The 19,817-nt window shown below is 27.3% G+C and overlaps 2 protein-coding genes across 3 annotated transcripts; one reads left to right on the top strand and one right to left on the bottom strand.

Moving 5' to 3' along the window:
• Nucleotides 1-217: 217 nt before the first annotated feature.
• On the bottom strand, nt 218-14,082 carry LOC129969095 (pentatricopeptide repeat-containing protein 2, mitochondrial-like). Its single transcript, XM_056083504.1, has 10 exons — nt 13,906-14,082; nt 12,708-12,800; nt 7,168-7,306; nt 6,364-6,481; nt 6,105-6,284; nt 5,562-5,675; nt 4,757-4,831; nt 3,637-3,753; nt 2,173-2,350; nt 218-525 (listed from the first exon to the last, which is right to left on the bottom strand). Exons 1-10 carry the CDS (start codon nt 13,976-13,978, stop codon nt 395-397), a joined length of 1,218 nt encoding a protein of 405 aa, XP_055939479.1. The 5' UTR covers nt 13,979-14,082; the 3' UTR covers nt 218-394.
• Nucleotides 14,083-14,319: 237 nt separating this feature from the next.
• LOC129969096 (putative Ras-related protein Rab-33) lies at nt 14,320-18,434 on the top strand. 2 transcript variants are annotated; one of them, XM_056083506.1, is made up of 3 exons: nt 14,320-14,439; nt 16,103-16,328; nt 17,492-18,434. In XM_056083506.1, the coding sequence occupies exons 2-3, from the start codon at nt 16,113-16,115 to the stop codon at nt 17,969-17,971; spliced, it is 696 nt and encodes a 231-aa protein (XP_055939481.1). In that variant the 5' UTR covers nt 14,320-14,439; nt 16,103-16,112; the 3' UTR covers nt 17,972-18,434. The 2 variants fall into 2 exon arrangements, with proteins under 2 accessions (XP_055939481.1, XP_055939480.1); XM_056083505.1 differs by having other exon boundaries at nt 14,327-14,439; nt 16,106-16,328.
• The last annotated feature ends 1,383 nt before the right edge of the window (nt 18,435-19,817 follow it).

The following is a 19,817-nucleotide window of genomic DNA, read 5'->3' as shown; positions in this document are numbered from 1 at the left end:
GATCTTCATTTGTTCGATCAATCAGATAAAAACACATGTGCTTTACACTTTCTAAAAATTAACCCTGTGATCAGTTTTATCAACAAATCAAAAATAAAAAGTAATTTATATCATGAAAAGATTGGGAATTTCATATGAAAGGCAAAATTTTATAATTAAACAATATATTAAGATGTGCACCATCCTACAATTAGAAATGATCATTAAATACTACATAAAAATACGAAAAGCTTTTTATTCATTCTATACATTATCTACTGTTTCAGTCCCTCTTTACATGAACTTATGCTTTACTTTAACAATGCACAACAAGCAATAAATGATCTAGAATTGCATATAATGTTTAATTTACAATGCAAAACTTAGGACTGGGTGGTTGTACTTGATATTATGATTAATATTCTTCGGACAGTCCTGCAAAACGCCTGCGTCTTGGTTGAAATTCGTTATCGGCTCGATCACCTTCAGAAAATGATCGCTCTCTACTTCTGAATGACTGTTCTGGAAAACGTTCTCTTCCTCGAGCTAAAAATACAATTATAATAATAAGATATGGACAATTATAATAATAGACATTGCAACATTTTGATGCATAACAGCAAAATTAACAAATTATTTATTTTTAAAAATACATAAAAGTTTATATGCTACATATCTTTCCTTTAAAACATTTTATCCTTTGTTATTATTTAGTTTATATATAAAATAAATTTTCACAGAAATGAACTACAAACTGGCTATTGCAAACAGCCAGAAAGCACAAGTATATATCAGAATGACCAGACAGCTGAAACTGCAACAATGGTGGTAGCTGTGGTAGAGTCCTAAGGGCCATCATTGGCTATGGTACAACACTTCCCTAAGGAAGTATGTCCCGACACTGATGGGAGGACACACCATTTTGTGTACCCACCAGGGTGGCGAGAACCAACCACCATACTGGAAGCTTCTCATCCTCAACTACTAGGTGCCCCACTTCCCACCCCAGGGGACTCATAAAGATTAAAACAATTTTTTATACTTCTCTTTACAAATAATCTGCATTAAATTCTAAGCAATTATCTATCTTAATTAGGTATGACCTTTTAATTTCAAATTTAAACTTGATGCTGAAAAATTAATACAAAACGAGTAGAAAGTCAATCATTATAACTCAAAGAAAATGGCTCATCTTAATTTTAAATTCTCAGGGATAGTTTAATAATTGGTATACAGCAGGGATTCCTAAATTTTCATTCACAGAAGCTCACATTTTAGAAATTTCATTTTCTATTTCGGCAAACTGAATTTTTTTGGAAACAAAAGGCAGATATTCTTTCCAAAAGTTTTATGGGTCAAAATGGAATTTTTGTAAAGAAACATTTATAATTAACCATAATTTTGAGTAAATGTTCAATAAACATAAAATGTAATTTGATGATAATTTTAAATAAACATATTGTTTACAAATTATAGAAAGAAACATGCCATAACCTACCAAAAATGTCCTTGTAACCTGAAGTGTGAGAACTACTGCTGTAGATCACTTCAAATATATCTTGAATTTATTGATAGATTTCTGAGAAAATTGGATAATCACTAATTTTATTTCTTTTCAAATAATCATAAATTTGACAAGGAATCAATTTGATTTCTACTATATCAGATCATTTTAAATATCAGCAGGTTCATTCAAAAAATAGATGATGAAATAACAATGCCGGTTATACAATGTCAAGAATATATTGTTTCCCTAAATAACAAGATTGGCACATTCCATTCGCCATATATACTTTATCAAGACAAGTAGATGTCAAGTTTGACAAAGTACTCAAACTTCTTTGCGTACATAGCACAGTGAAAATAATCTTAAAAAGATTAACGTTAAAACGAAAGTTGGTTTATAAATAATACTCCTTTTTGACGGCAGTTTGTATGAAGAGAAATATTTGTGTGCTGTCCGTCATTAGACTCTTAAGTGAAAAATATATGAAATTGTTTGGTTCATGAACAAGATTTTTTAAAGTTCATTTTAATGAACCCCGATCATTTTATCAGTATTGTCGAAAAAAATCTGAAGATCACTAGGCATCACAGCTGGAAGAAAAAGTATATAGTAGCAGAATTTCTGCTCAGGAAAGAATGTCTCCATACTTACATAGGTTAAATATCTTACATTCAAAAATTACTCACTATTGAAAGAATCAGCATCTCTTGGAAATGCTCTCGGCTCAATTGGTAAGCAAACCAAATCATCTATTGTCTGACTTGTAACAGAATTGCTTTCCTTTAAGGATCTGCAAAGCTGCTCAAAAATATGGCTCATTTCTTTGTCACCAGCTTTATCCACAGCTTGCTGAATGGTATCTAGCTATAAAAAAATTAATATTAAATACAGTCAGTTATACTAATACAAAACATCAGTGAAATTTATATATACAACTATAATACAAATTAACCAATTAAAAATTTAACCCACTTTTAACCTTTATTTAAGAAAAATTAAACTATTCAATTAAAGTATATAAAACTATATATTAAAATAATGCTATATATTAAGAATAATCACTTAGAAACTTTCAAATTAAGAAAATATTACAGGAAAGCAAAAGATGACAATATTTTTTTTAGAATGCTAACTAATATAATGTCATAACAGAAGAAAAATCAATATCAAATGCTCATGGAGGAGTTGAAACTATGACGAAAGGACCTTGAAGTCTTAAGTTGAGCAAGTGCAGTCAATTAAAGCACAATTTATATGTAAGAAACATATAAACAGTGCTTAACTGTAATAGTATGAAATATGTTAAAGAATAAGACTTCCCCTTGAAAAGGAAATGATTATGTTAATACAAATATCAACAATGGGTCAGCAATTTTGAAGCATAGAAAGAAATACACTACACTATCTAAAAAGTAAAAAATTTAAAAAAAATTTTCATTTATGAAAAAGTATACTACAATATATGCAACATCAATATTATAGACAAAACATGCATGCTTCAATTAAAAATCTTCAATGTATGTGCATTTTTATTTAAATTTATAAATGAAGCCTAAAAACTACATTTCCCTTCTGATATAAAATCAAAACATTAGATGATGTAAGTGTATTTTAATGTATCATCTAAAAGAAATAGGTACAGTGTGATCAAAACTGGCTTTACTGCCAGAGGAACCACATTTTAATGCAAAATCCATATTACAATTTATTTATTTTTCTATAATCATAAATATTAGTTTATCTGATGATTTAAATGATTTAACAATGTATATTATACATATACATTTGCACTGATGCATATTATACATAATGAAATAAGATCATATTTTAATTAAAAAAAATACCAGAAATTACATATTAATCAATATCAACTCAATGATTTTGAGAGAAAATTCAAAATTTACACAAACAGTAATAAGCATGGGAAATTCTATTAAACCCCAAATTATGCCAAATGAAAGTTTGTATACAAGGAATTCTTTGCGGATACTTTGATAATTTTCTAAAATGCAATTAAACATCCTCTTTATGCATATCTTTTTTATCCATTCTGTAATTCTAAAATTGCTTTTATATAACAGCATCTATTCTAGTTTTCATAATGCAAAAATTATTTCCAAAAAGTGTTTTTTAAAAAATTACTATCTTACTGTGGTTTGGCAAATTTGCCCTCGAACTCTAGATTGAACTGGTGAATCTTGATCTGTTATACGTCGCAGAATACTAAAAGCATCTTGAAGTCTATCAAGTTGAGCAAGCGCAGTCAACTAAAACACAAATAAAATAAATTTAACAAAATATTACATATATGAACACAAACATTAAAAATGGGACTATTCAAATTTTTTCCTTGCTGCTTTTAACATGCAACAAATTTAACTAAGAATAAATCTGGCTTTAATAAGTACCAAATAGTAAACAATATCTTAATATTGTTTACCAATATATTATATCTTAATTTCTTACCATCAATATTTAATATAAAATATTTTTCTGCTAAGCACTGAGTTTCATTACATTAAATATTTTAATAAATTTATATATGATGAATCAAAACCTCAAACCTACTTAGAATTTAACATTAACAGAAAAATATAAATATTGGTTTATGGTTATTTTGATAGAAGACGTAAATTTGACCAGATAAAATGATAATTTATAAAAATTACTCTACACAAGATAAGAAACTAAGTGTATTAAAAAAAAAACCTGCATCAAAATAAAATAATTTAAGCTGCTGATATTACACAATCATTGATTTGCATCTTTAAAAGAAACCTCTTTGAAATTCCCAAGTTAAAAAATATAGATTTGAGAAAATATATTAAAAATAGTATACTTTCTCAAAAACAAATCATATTACAAGTGCAAATTCATTATTTAATTTTCATTTGATTTAATTCATTGCATTTTAAAGTTGCAAAAAACAATGAAAATAAATTTTACTTCAAATATAAAGATAGTGCCAATGCAAAATATTTAATAAATAAATTAATTCAGTAATAAATTTAAATATTTATGTTTAGTCCAATCCTCCAAATAAAAACTTTTCTATTTTATTTCCTTCTAATTCTTACAAAGCAAATTCTTTTATTACAAAGAATAAACATCAGTGAAAAATTATTCAAATTTCATTTCAAGTAGATAAACCTGCTAGAATCCAAATGATATTTATGCAATGTTTAAAAGAAATCGAAAAATAAAAAAAATAGCTTATTAGTTTTGCTCTTGTAAAATGAAAAAGAAACATTGTGTATGAACTAAACAAACCTTCAGATTGTTAGCAGTCGTATTATTGAAACGATCTATGCTGGAAAGAATTTCAAGTCCAACATCGGGTCTGTTCTGTAAAGATACAAATATAATAAAACATAATGCATTTCTTGATGTAAAAATTTATTGTATTTACCAAATTACAAAGTATATTGCATGTTTAACAATAAAAAAATGTATTTAATCTTCAATAAACATTTTTAAGATGTTTCATAAACTGTATCATTTTATTCTTTTGAAAGAAAAAGAAATTTCCTCAAGAGCCAAAGCTCAAATAATCAATTTTAATTACTCAGCAAGATAGCATAGATTATGACAATATCTTTTTCTCTCTCTCTCTCTTCTTCTTTAGCTTAACAAATTCTTAGCTACAAATTGAAACTCTTAGAAGACACAGAAAGTACAATAAATAATACAACAGAATATGCAATATAAAATTGTTTAAATAAAAAAATATATATATTTAATACGTTTTTTAAAGTATTTCGTACTCAAAATTAAAAACGAGATAAAACGTATTGTTAATTTCTAATTAAAAAATACCATTAAAAACTAATAACCAATCACAAAGTGGAACAATTTTTAGCTATAATAAAAGATTTTATGATCCTCCACTTTATTCTATTCACCTTTCAAAAGTTAAAAACATTATTGAGTTTGAAATACAGCAATAAAAAAATATCAAATAACAAATGAAAAATAAAATATTTTTTCAGGTAATTATAGAAACTGTTCAATATTTTTACTTATAAGAAATTATATTACAAGTCAACAAAGAAATAAATATTAGTCAACAACTTACTTGTTTCAAAGCCAGTGCTACAACAAAACCTAGAGCCTTTCGTAGAATAGGAACTCTAGCTTCACGAGCTTGTGTCACAATATCAGTAGCCAACTGATATGTTTCTGGAGTATTCTGAAAGAATTCAACTCATCAACATACAAGAAAACAAACAGTGCATATAAATTCAAATTTTTTATACAGGAAATGTGCAAATCTTTTCATAGACTATTCATTGCATACATATATAACATTTTAAGAGCAAGGTAAAAGCAATCATGATATCCAAACATCAAGAAATACCATAGAAAATAAGTTTGATGAATTTTTAACTTATAGTTTTAGGAAATTCACCAACAAATTTCTATACAAATATTTTCTTTGTAAGCATGCAAAAATATTATCAAGAGTAGATTAAGAACAAAATTTCAATGGATTAATTATTAACCATCAATTTTTAAAATAAAGCCATTTTTATTTATTTATTTTTTATTTTTTTTGAAAAATACAGAATAGATTTTTATGCTTATTTCATTTTTATACAATTAGACAGAAATGCTATACCAATTTGAAACAGGCTCCAGTAGTAAGTACTACAGCTTCACGGGGAAATTGTGTCTCTCCTAATTTCTTGCTTTGTAGTTGTTCAAAAGCTTTAATAATTTCATCATACATGCCAGTCTTAAAATATAAGTCCATACTCAAATAATATGACTTCAACTGATCAAAAAATCCCTCCAATTCCTGCAAATATTAAATGTAAATTTCATTATACTGAGACATATTAAAAATAAAATCAATAACTTTTTTTTTTAAAACTTACAGGATCTCTGTAAAATTCAAGCATCATATCTTGCTTTTTAAGATAATAAAAGAGGCGCATTGCAACTGGTCCAAAAACAAATGTGCCAAATCTTAATTCTTTATTCTGTTTGTGAAACCTAGGAAATATAAATCATTAATGACAAATATTCTAAAAATGTTGAAATAAGACAAAGTGGAAATTCAGTTAATATTCTGATTATATACTTTTTGCATATCAATTACATTATAAAATGCAACATAAAATAAACTGACATAAAACAGAACGAATCTTAACTTAAAAACCTGCACAATTCTAATTTCAGCTGAACTTCAAATATAAAATATAATCATTACTTGTTTTAGAATTTAACAAAACATTTAATGTCTTTTATTAAAGTGATATAAAAATAATATTCACTTAGCCAGATTTTGATATTTCATCTTCTGAAATGTTTAATGTTTAGTACAAAAACAAAAAGCCTAGTTAAAAATATAAAAATTTGAAAAATTAATTTAAAGAACCAACTCAGCAGCACATTATTTGTAAAATTCTCAAAAGGTCGAATTTCTTAAATTTGTGCAGCTTTAAACTCTGAGGGAAAGGGAAAATGATTAAAATGCTTATCAGTAATAATTTTATCATTTCAAGTTTCTACGTTATATCAAGAGGGATAAAGCCCCTATTAAATTATAGAGAAAAAATAACATATATGTATACAGAGAACTGGAACAAAATATTATAATACAATATTTATAAGACCGTAACAGGGAAAGCTTAGATGGAAGCTGAAAATATATATTGCATAATTCCTATTTAATATACCTTTTCATCATACGAGTGCATGTTTCAATTTCTTCGGGATTATCTTCACAAGTATGAATTACAGTTTTAAGATCTTCAGTGAAGATCATAGATGGAACAGAACTATTTAATTGAGTCTTCATCCTGTTGTAGAAGTTTTCTGCAAATGAAATAAAGTAAAAATTGATTGGTATGTATCACATAAATTCTGAAATATACAAAGGAATTGAACTTTCATAGAGGCCCATGAATAAGATTTCTAAGTGGCCAACTAGAATTATTACTACAATAGGTAATTGATCAGCAAAGTTTCCATAGACCAAGCTAATATTTGTCTCTATTAACTAAGCTAATACCACAAAATCAAACAGCATTTCCCATTTTTTAATTACAAATTTCAACAGAAAGAACATAAGATTGTGGAGCCGATTTTCATGATACCGATTTCCTGTTAATAAAGGCCCATTAACAGGATGTGATCTTCCATAACCCAGAGTTATTTAAAGAAAATGTAACAAAAATGCTAATTCAGTCTTAAGTTTAATAATGATATCAGCAGATTTCATTCAAATGAACATTTTAATGCACAGTAAAAATCACCAGCATCTGAGAATCCTATTATACTCTGTTTTACCCTAACTTGGCAGTATTGTAAAAGGTAGAAAATGTGACGCTCCACGTTGGGAAAGAGTTCCCCATCAATTCCGACTTTAAAATAGTTAAAATGCGCGGAAATTTATCAAATAATATCATAAATTACAGAAATCCTTTTTTTGATCAGTATGTATTTAAAATTATTCTCAAGTTAGAAGTGCTTATCTGTTAAGTATTCTGTAAATAAAGCGAACGAATAAAACTAAAAGATAGACATAATGAATTCCACTTTGGCTAGAACCGGTCTTCAAGGTCAAGTATTTGGCGCGCTTTTCTTTTACGTTTCCGCCAACTCAGCTTCATTCAGTTCACAACCGTTATCAGCTTTCGTACTTCTTTATTCTCGCCTTTTTACCAGCTGATATTTTTGAGACTATTAATCACATTAGTAGTTATTAGTTTTGATTGTTGAATATTTATTCAATTCGTCATTTTTATTCACTTCTAAAATATCTGAAAAATAGAAAGTGTTATCACCGACTAAGCTGTGCACACCTTCAAGACGAATGAAACCAACAAAAAGTGAAGCATGCAGAAACATATTAAATGTTTATTCTCGACTCCGAGAAAACCCTCAAGATTCTATCAATCAAATCGTCGATAAAGTTTCGCACCTTACAGTTATTTCGCAATAAACAGTTTTCTTTTTGAAAAAATAAAAAAATAAAGGCATCCAGTCCTTTAAGTACCCCTGGAAAGAAGCGACCTGGCTCAGTAGGTAAACATTCAGGTCTTGTAAAATATGATGATTTTACATTATCCTATATTTGACGAAAAATCCATGAATTTTTTTGTAGAAATGAGATCCCAACATTAGATAAAGTTTTAAAAGATGTGAACGATGATACAGATATCTTTTAGAAAAACATTAGCCGAACTACGCTTTACAGAATATTGAAAGATTTAGGGTTTTCTTTTGAGAAACGATGAAACGAAATGAAATAACATTAATGATTTATTAAAATAATGTATCAATAATATTGAAGAAATAATGAAAATAAGGAAACAATTAATTCTCCGAAAAAGTGATAATATAATAAAGTAAATAAATATTTACTATTTGGCGAAAAATTTGCGAAATAAAGTTTCGCCAGCGGTCTGCATTTCTAGTAACTTTGTACTTTAAAGTAACCCAGTTCCCCTGACAACGACTGCGATTCGGCTATCCTAGAATATACACTACTGCCAAGTTAGGGTGAAACAGAGTATAGAAGAGACTAGCAGTATCTGCATAGCATTGCACATGGCATAACATCCAAGAAGAAAAATTAGTTTTAAACTTAAGTCTAGTCTCTACCCAATACGACTTGGGCATGTCATGCAACATCAAACAAACATAAAAATACATTTAGAAATCATCAAAAATAACTACAAAACAATTTTTATAGCACACATTCAGAAATATTTAGACTGTTAAAAAAGTAAAAATATCATATGTTCATAGATAAAACAATTCACTAGAAATATACAACAGAAAAGCTGTTTTAAAATTTCAAAATATGCAAATAAGTCATTGCACCCATTGTTCCACATTTGTTTAATATATTCTGTATAATCTGATAAAAAAATAAAATTCAGCTTCCTTTATAATATTTCTTTGTAAGCTAAATTGGTTGTTTTTCCTCCTCCCACCAAGACAAAAAGATTTTGTTTGAATGCAACTCTAGAAAGTGCTACATAAAGTTGTCAATGAGAAAAATATTCTTTGCTTAAGTCAATTCTAACAGTATGAAACAACAACTGTCCTTGGGCTTTATTAGGAAGATAATTAAAATGAATAATTAAATGAAGATAATAAAACTTCTTTTTTTGGTATGACTTTAATATATTTTCCCAATAAATACCCTGCAAAATGGTACAAATATCTCCAATATCAGTTAATTTTTTGCATAATGAGTTTTAAATCAGATGTAAATAAAGAAATGCATGGCATGTGCATACCACAGCTCTTGCTATTTGTGCATGTGCAGTTTGAGGTTTCTGCACATGCACGGATAAGTGCAAAACACAGATGCTGCTGTTTTACGCATACGCAAATAGTAGAAAAAATTAAAATCGCAATTACAAAACTCCTTTTTTTTAATATTTTGATCTGACTTCAATATACTAAAACCTTCCCCAATAAATGCCCTACAAAATGGTACAAATATCTCCAATATCAGTTAAGTATTTCTGAAGTTTTTCTTTTCTAAATATACAGGCGCTTTCAGGAGACTTCATTGTATACTATGTATAGATTAATTTTGAGTTATATCCAATAAATAATTTGGTAAATCCTTATCAAAACAAGAAAAATCATGATTAAAATTTAGCCTTTATTAAGTGAATTTTTAAATATTCAAAGTGGTCACAATCTTAATCAGTTCAGATAATGGAAATTCTATTATACATGATTAAGAAATTATATATAAATATTTAAATAATTTATAAATAGCACCAGTATTCTGTTTGTATAGGAAAATTTAAATAAATTTTGAATTCTTTTTAATCAAAAGATGCACTGAATATATTAGCTAGAGTAAGTTTTTGCAAAAACTTTAAGATTCATTATTTTTACAGAAAATATACTTTACAAATTCAGTACTTTATTTCTATAAAAATTATTGAATTATTTCCATTATATCTCATATGAAATTCAATTATCTTCAAAGCTTATGCACTATTATAGAAGTAATTTCATTAAATATTTACTGCCAAATATTATCCAACACTATAAAAATACGAAGAATATTACATCATATGAAATACATTAAGTTTTTTTAATCAAATAAAGCAAAAACAAAATCAATCCAGGCATTTTTCTTGTCTTCCAGCAATTTTAAATAGAATTGAAGTGCTTTATTTCACAAATGTAATTCTATAAAGCTAAAATTTTCCCACATTAATACGAACCAGAAGAATAAAAATGTTTCATTAGATTTCTTTTATTCACGTGCCCCGATTGTGATAACGAAATGGAGGTTTACAAAGCTCGCAAGTATTCTCTAGTGACATTGAATGGACTTTGAACAAAAATTAGGAGAAACTGAAGAACATTGGGAATGAAGGATTTTCAACACTGAAGTGATTATAAGAATGCTGGAAACGGGGATCCGTTACTACTATACAACTAATGACTAGTGATATTCATTAAATAGAATACTAATATTGCACAATGCTATTTTTAATTGGGTTTCTTTTCCAACATTAGGAAAATGAATATCTAGTCATCTGGAATAAATACTCCCCAAGATTAATATTATATCATTTTTGGCATAAATAATGTAAAGCAATGTCCAAATAATTTTTTAAAGCTTTATTGGGAATTTCCCTTAAATCCAGGGCCTCTGTCATGTAACTGAATGCATATTTGAATTATTTTAAAATACAAATATTTTATACACAAACTTTGCGAATTTAATGATGTTTAAAAAGCTTGTGCATATAGAAATGGCATTACAAATCAAATGTCTAAAAATTGATAATATGAGAACTGTTTGTGGTTGGGAAAGAAAATACTCAGAGGAAAGAAAATACTCAGAGGAAAGAAATATAAATTTTAAAAAGCTTTCTTGCTTTGAATAAGAACATTTCATTATATATTAGAATATAAATAAAATTTTATTAATTTATTTAAAATTAATTAAACTATCATTTTTATATTAAATTAGATAAGTTACCACAAATTTGCTCTGAAGAATTTGGTGTTAGTTACTTGCATGAATTTAATGTAAATGAAATGAAAATAAGTAATTTTTTGCATGAATTGATCCAACATTAAGTTTCTAAATTGATTTTGTTTTTCTCTTCATCACGCAGTTGTTAAGCATACAAATAATTTCTCAATTTGATTTATGTAGTTATTTGTATATTTGTGACAAGAATACTGGATATTTTCAAGATTCTGAGCATTCAAATAATTTTTTGCTTAATAAATTATTTTCAGAATTTTTTAAAAAATTAAATTAGGAATACCATATACTGCCAATTTAGCACCTAAGCATCCAATATAAAAACTTGAATGAGCTTCTAACTACTTAAAATGAGCTCTTTTTATATTAACTTGCGTAAAATTCTAGATGGGTCCACCTCTTGGCAACTTATTTGAAATCTCGCCAAGTTGACTACTAATTAAATATTTGTTATTATTGTTTTTCAATTAAAAAACGATACTTGAAGGTCAGAAATAATAATAAATATAATAAATAATAAAATAAAATAATAAATAAAAATAAAATTAATATAATAAAAAATAAAATTAAAAAAAATCCGTCTAGGTTGCCACATTGGTGACGTTATCGCCACTCGTTTGGCGAGAATTCAAAAAGACGCCAAGAGGTGGGCTGTGCTAGGATCCACCCTTAACTTGTTAATATAGTGACCATCATAAATAAAAATATTTGACAGTAAGAGTTCTTCTGACGAGCACATAGTACTAAATCCTGAAAATAGACAACTCTGTACACTATTCTGAATCTTACCTCATACTTTTGACAGACTAGTGAAAATATAAACATCATCAATTCTACAAACTATGCCTTGAATCAGGAATAATTAATACTTTCTCATTAGGACAACCTTTCATGTTTTAGATAACTCTCTTAAAATTAAATCTTTTTTTTTCATTGCAAAATATGTAACATTACTTCAGACTTGCTCTTTTTTAAACAAACAAACAAAAAAAAGCTATGTTTATTCAATTACTGTTCTTCCGGTTTTCAGCAATAGTTGAAGCAGAAAAGTGAAGAACAATACTTCATATACAAAAACTTTTTTTTTTCTGAATATTCAATGTACATAAAATCATCTTGAAATAAAGAAAATTCAAACATTTTCTAAGCAATACTTTGAAAATTAACTTCTGCCTATAATCACATATTGTAAACAGAAAAATTTAAGGAAGAAAAACTATAGAAGATGCAAATTACCTTTCATACTTCCAAGACGATTAATTGTCCTTTGCCGAGCATCAATAAATCTGTCGATACCAAGAAATTGCTCATTATATAGAAAACGCACACCTATAAAATATTGGAAGTATAAATATATGTTGCAACAAATCATTATTTAAATTACTTCAATTATAATAATTTCTAAGTCTGAAAAATAATTAATATGACTAGCATTTTTTACTAGCATAATGTACCAGCATTTTGATTTATTCCAACAAACAGAAAAGCTCACTAGCAGCTTGTTTGTTTAAATCATAAAAATTATACATGTAATGAATCTACTTTTTCCTAGTTCTATAATTAATGCATTTCTTCTTACTTAAATTCAAATATAAAAATTTCACTCCAACTTCTGAGTAAGCATGATTTTTGATTATTTCTTATTCATATTTTTTCCCAATGATGCTTCTAAAAATCTAATAACTGTAACTACAACAATCCTATATTAACTTTTTGCTACCACTTAATATACAGCTAAACCAGCACTTCTAAAGAGAAAGTCCCCTTCTTTGTAATTAAACCTCCTATTCTCCTTTGTGTGTATGTACTTGCAGCATTTCTTTAGAGATATAAATTTGATAATCTGAATAACATCTAAGTTTATTGCAAATAATCATCTTTAAAGATATATGCGAACAAAAATAAGAGAATATTATTATGGTTTATCATCTACAACTGCAAATCCTTCTTAATATCGGTCATCATCATCACTAAGTACACAACATCATTAAATTATATTATATATATGGACTCTTATAATTCCCAGTAGCACAGTACAACAGGATAGAAGTCTAAAATGTTTATTCGAATTAAATATGCTTCAGCAAACATCAATGTCATTAATACATATAATGGAAACTTATTTTTGTTAATTCATGTTCCATCCAAGTATTGATGCAAAAATTGCTTCAAATAAACTTCCTGACTCAAATTAAATGTATGAAAAAATTACTGATTCATTAAATTACGTCGATTTGCATTTGTTATGACTCTAAAATGTACGCTGAAACAACTAATTTGAATACTGCCATTTAACTACAATTAACTATACTGGATATGTAAACGGAAGGAAATAAATATTCACCACATAGTTTAAAATTCATATAGTTAAACTTATGAAATATAACCTTATATTTAGGGTTCAGAAATTACAAAACATTCATATTCATCTTACTTGTAACAGTCCGTTTTTCTTGAAACAATCTTGAGAGTACAGAGTTTCCTGTTAAACGTCTAAGAGTATTCATTGTTTATAGTTCGTATGTAAAATAATTTTACAAATTTTAATGCCGGCAACGTGACTTTGAAATATTTCCCTTACGTAAATTTTGTAGCATGAACCGAAGCGACTAGCAGTTAAAGTTAAAAGAGGCAGGATAGAAAACTATAATAGTGCTTACACTTTCAAAGAAATATCAAATATCGTCTCAGACTTTTGAATTTTCTCATAATTTTAAGAAAAGTAAAGTTTAATAATTATTTTATTTACTGTCTGCAATTATATTTCATCATTTGAATGGTTATTCAATTATATTTTGGTATATATGTGATATTAACCTATAACTGTAACTGATAAAATGTGTTGTTAATTTTTTTTGTTGTAATTGTTTGTTTCTGGTTCGCATAGTAATGCGTCAAAGTTAAGATATTGTTTGTTAGCTGTTTGTAATACTTAAAAACAATCAATGAAGATTTGCTGAATATTCTTGTAAAAACATTTTATTTTTAAGTCAATTCTATCATTTGAATAATGTGATCTAAATTTATAGTAGATAGTTTACGAATAAAATACCATTGTGTTATTTTTTTAAAATTGCCTTCATTGTTTTCTTCCAATTTGTTTCGAAGCAAACTGTTGCCTGAATAAACTTATCCTTTTAATACAGTAATTCATCTAATATCTATATAAGTTAACAACAGTTACATCAATGTAGGCTAATTAATTGTTAAAAAAATTTCTGAAAATATCTTGCTGGTTATAGTAATCAACAGAATGTCATGTACATGTTTATTCTTATGACGTATTGTTGGATTCTTATATTTTTATTCGAGGATGAATAAATTTTATAATATTACCATGATTAGTGAATCTCATGGATAATCATTTCAATAAGTTTAAATGAATGTATTAAAATAATTTTAAATACCTGAACTTTCATTCCATTTATTTAAATTTTTAAAAAATATTTTTTACTCTTTCATATTCCGTTTAAAGATGAAAGGAACAATTGCAGTATTTAAAATATTAGACTATCTCTTTGGCATTACTATACTTTATTTGTATTTTTAAAATCTTTATACATTGTAAAACTAATAGAATTGATATTGTGAAACTGAAAACTGGTTCATTTTTTTAATAAATCTTACCAGCAAAACTTATTGTGTCCAATGATATTTCTAATAATTTAGAATAAATGCAGTTGTAACTATTCACGCTGGTATATACTTTTAAAAAATACCAACTTTTTTGCTCTTTTTTTATACATTACAATTAAAAGGATTGTGAATTTTATAGAATTTTTTGATACATAAAGTATACTGTTGTTATTTATATTTCTTATAGAAAGTGTCATATAATAATTGATAACCATAATATAATAAATAATTTTTGCTATGTTATCCCTATTTTAACTTGTTGATACTTTGTATGCCAATATTGATCTCTAAATGGTAATTATTAAAGAAATAAAAATTTTATGTAACAAATCATTCCGTTATTAATAATATGCATCATAATTTTTTTTATTATTATTATGTGAGAAACTTTTGATTATAAGACTTAATGAAATGAATAAATCGGTATGCTTGCTAATGTTTATGTAAGAAGTAATAATAATTTAATATAATCTCTATGGTATTTATGTATTAACTGCATGTATGTGGTGATTATTAGTTAATGAAGAGCCTATTAATTATTAAATAATTTCTTACAAAAACTTAATAATGTTTTCTATCTTAGAATAGAATTAATCAACAAGAAATTAATCACAATAAATTTTTTAAAAAGTTGTTCATAGTATGAATTTAATGTCATTGAACAGGTTATAATTCTGAATGGGCTGGTGTTCATTTTATTTTTAATAGAGACCTTTTAGCTATATATTTTTCTCTATTCAAATATATACTCTTTTAATTTCTAAGGTACCTGATGTTATTATTTGTTCCAAGTCATTCCAATTTGAATTACACGTAGATCCCTAATCTAGATTAAACAATAAACCAATAACGATAGAAATTGGAATACTAATTTCAAATTGTATTTCTATTGTATCATTTATCATTTCTAAAGGATGTTTTGATATAATTATCTTTTATTTTATGTGTGTATATATTTCTGTTTCACTTTTTCTTTCTTTTTTTTTTACTTTTAGCAGTATAAAAATGAGCTCTTCATCACAAGCCAAATTTGATGGAAATTCTGTATCTTTTGAGAAACAAAAGAGGATATTCAAAATAATAGTTATTGGAGATTCAAATGTTGGAAAAACATGCCTTACCTTTAGGTTTTGTGGTGGGAAATTCCCCATGAGGACAGAAGCCACAATTGGTGTAGATTTCCGTGAAAGACAAGTTGTTGTGGATGGTGAACCTATTAAGGCAAGTTATCTAATACATTTCCAGTTATTTTTGAACTGAGTGAAATGTTACAGATTTTTTACAGTAAGGCAAAATTAACAGTATCTAAAACTTTTTAAATCGAATACATCTTCCATCTAAAGCTCCTAAATTCTTTTAATGGTAATTTTTTAAAATTTAATTTTTTTAATCAATTATAGGGATTGAATGCATACTGTGTTAACTTAATTTCATTATATTTAATAATGTAAACCTCATTTCTTCTGTGGCCTACATGGATTGCACTAATAAATTTTATGCATACTTTTAAAAGATCATATGTTTTCTTAAATGTTTAATTATATTCAATCATAAAAGTAAGTTCCAAAACTTTATATTTCTTGCAAACTTAAATATCTGTTCCATACCTTCAATAAATTGGTGATTTGGTCTACGTCAGTACAATTTGATATGGGTTGTTTCCAGATTCTTTTGGAAGTGGGAACACAATATAATCTCAAACAACTACTGTGTCCCATCTTGAAGGCACATGGAAGAAATCAAATGATGGGCCATTACAGTAGCATTGGTGGGAACTAAAGTTTATTCCTAAGGGCCATCTTTAGCCTTGGTGCAGTCTTTCCTGCAGGAGGCATGTCTTGTCATTAGTAGGAGATAGTTGACCCTGCATCATTTGTGTACCCACCAGAATGATGAGAATTAACCATATACTGGAGACTCCTTGTCCTCATATCTGAGGTGCTCCCTGGTGGGATGGAGTACTATGTAAAATAAAATTGATAATTTTGTCTTTTACATCAATAATTAATTGTCCACTTTTTTCTTTTTTTTTTTTCAGATTCCTTGTATAAAAAATTACTTGCAAATACTGCATATTCAGACTATTTCTTCTATTCTATGCTTTACTATTTTTTCTTTTAATTTATGGAAGACAATTACAACTGCTGTTATATGTTGTTTTGAATATAAAATTAATTTTGATCAGAATCAATGCAAATAATTCACAATATGCTGTCATTAAAAACAGAGCAATTTGAATGAAGTTTTCATAGCATATGTATTCTATAACTGAGGGTTAACAAATATTGTGAAAAAGTTTTTGCTTATTCTCATAATTTTCTATTCAAAAGTATTAAAACTGTTTGGCTATTATCATTATTAATGTTGTTATTATTTCAATTTAGTTGCAGCTATGGGACACTGCCGGACAGGAAAGATTTCGGAAGAGCATGATCCCTCATTATTACCGAAATGTGCATGCTGTTATTTTTGTTTATGATGTTACAAAAATGGCCTCTTTTCAAAATCTGTCTCACTGGATTGCTGAGTTTAAACAGTACCAAGGACATTGCCCTGACATTCCAAAAATATTAGTTGGCAATAAATGTGATTGCAAAGAGAGTGTAGCTGTAAACACAAATATGGCCCAGAAGTTTGCTGACAGTCATGATATGCCACTTTTTGAAACTTCAGCTACTGATGACAGTGAAGCAGATCATGTGGATGCCATTTTCATGACTTTAGCTCACAAATTGAAAAGCCACAAACCAATGATGCAAAGCTCATTATCCCCCAGCTACGCTAACCATTCTTCGGCAGCTCTGATAAAGTTAGAACCTAATGACAACAGAGAGTCAGAGGGCAGCAGTTGTTGTTCTTGTTAAACACTTTCTTATTTATGACTCATTTATGGCTCATTTGTGATCTCATTTCAAGGAAATTTTTTCTCTACAAAGCCTTCTTGTTAATATTGTTAATTATTTACATTTAGCACAAATTTTTTTTCCAGTGGAACTGTCATTTGTTTGTAATTTATATAAATGAACAATAGTATTCCTTTAATATTTATTGTTTTACTTAGCATTTATATGTATATAATTTTTATTTGCAGCTTTTATAAATAAAATGTATTACGTATAAATTGTATACTGGCAGGAGTTTTAACATTTAAATATTCCATAAGGAAAGTTCCATTTGAAAGACTTTGATGGAAAAGGCAAGACTCTAAATGTAAACAGTGTGAAGAGTAGTTTTTATATTCTCAGTCTGTGGTCTGAATTTTTTTTTTATATGTTTTGCTAATGTAAAGTGTGATTCAACCATTAAAGGAATACATGACAAGTTTTATTTTAGCTTTTTCATTCACATTACAAAGCACAAATTTAAGTGAAAGCTAATTGCTTATAGACTTTGGTGGTTTTCCAAACTCGCTTTTTAAAAACTGGTTTTTTAAAATAAATTTGTCACATTTAATAACCAGCTTAAAGAATTCATATTATTATGTAGAATTAATTTTAAATTTATTTGATTTGCTAACATGACCATTTCATTAATTAATCTGAAGAAATACCTCTATGAAAAGTGCAGCAATTTCTTTGATAGTAAGAAGAATAGTTAAATTGAAATAACTTTGCTCAGGGATTAATTAATTATTTTGAATTGAGTCTGATTCTGCTTACACTCTTGAAGAGAAGATGCAGTATATTAATATGAACCTGTAATTTTTCTTCCCTGCATAGTTAGTCTAATGATAAGGAAGAAAGTTTTACAGATATTTTAATGATTGTGGGTGGAAAATCTCCTGACCTTGTTAAACGACGAACTTGATGACTTAAAAAACAAAAACGAAGGATCTGGAAAGTGCATAAATTTTGGCGATATCTCTATTGGAAACCAAGATATGTGTTCTTTCTAGAAGCTTCCATACCCTGTAATTGAAGGTATATAAACGGAGGTTCGCAGACGAGAAGAAGTTGCTGAACGAATTATCTGCAGTGTTGATGTGAGCTCTTTGTGTCTTTACAGTAATTTAATAACGATTTTGTAGTTACCTAGCATCCATTACTATATCTGTAAAACTATCTCCCTTATCAAGAAGTATAACGCAGGAAAGCAATATTACAAGTTCATAACATTATTATTCTAAAATTTTTATAGATCTGTTTATGAGGTAATTAGGCTACTAGCACTTTTATTTGACTTCGCTGCGACCGTTCTCTCCCTACTGCTCAACCACCAAATCGAAATCCACTACTACTTATTATCGCACACTTCAAACGGGATAGTTCTTCGCTAAAACAGTTTTTTTAAAGTGGTTTTGAGATATTTTAATTGCCTGAATGTGTTTTCTTTTTCTGGTTATTATATCAAATAATGTCAAATGACACATTCATAACATATGTTTTTTTATAAACGTATATAAAATGTTTACGTATATACAGTGCGCGAAAAAAATATAAGGACAACGTGTAATTGCGTGAAAATATGCTTTATTTCCATTTCACCTAAATGAACTTTTTATATTTCTTACTTCTGCAGCATAATTTTGTGATAACACTTATATAACATAAAAAACATATTTTAGCTTCAAAATATTGATTTTAAAAAATTTAACATTAAAGGAAATACGGAAAAAATTATAAGGACATGTTATAAAATACTTAAAAAATGTTTCAATAATGAAGAAAACAACCTTTTTTTTCAATCACTTGAATAAGCCGAGAGGTCATA

This window comes from Argiope bruennichi, chromosome 5, assembly GCF_947563725.1.
Source record: "Argiope bruennichi chromosome 5, qqArgBrue1.1, whole genome shotgun sequence".
NCBI lineage: Eukaryota > Metazoa > Arthropoda > Arachnida > Araneae > Araneidae > Argiope > Argiope bruennichi.
Note: the sequence above shows the minus strand (reverse complement) of the source record. Positions and strands in the feature narration are given on the sequence as shown.

Bases quoted from the DNA above. Each gene is read 5' to 3' on its own strand.
- LOC129969095 (XM_056083504.1), bottom strand. From the start codon at position 13,978: ATGAATACTCTTAGACGTTTAACAGGAAACTCTGTACTCTCAAGATTG. The intron at 3,754-4,756 runs GTTTGTTTAGTT...TTTGTGTTTTAG, and splicing joins CGACTGCTAACAATCTGAAG to TTGACTGCGCTTGCTCAACT. The intron at 526-2,172 runs GTGAGTAATTTT...TTGTATTTTTAG, and splicing joins AGATGCTGATTCTTTCAATA to CTCGAGGAAGAGAACGTTTT.
- LOC129969096 (XM_056083506.1), top strand. From the start codon at position 16,113: ATGAGCTCTTCATCACAAGCCAAATTTGATGGAAATTCTGTATCTTTT. The intron at 16,329-17,491 runs GCAAGTTATCTA...ATTTCAATTTAG, and splicing joins TGGATGGTGAACCTATTAAG to TTGCAGCTATGGGACACTGC.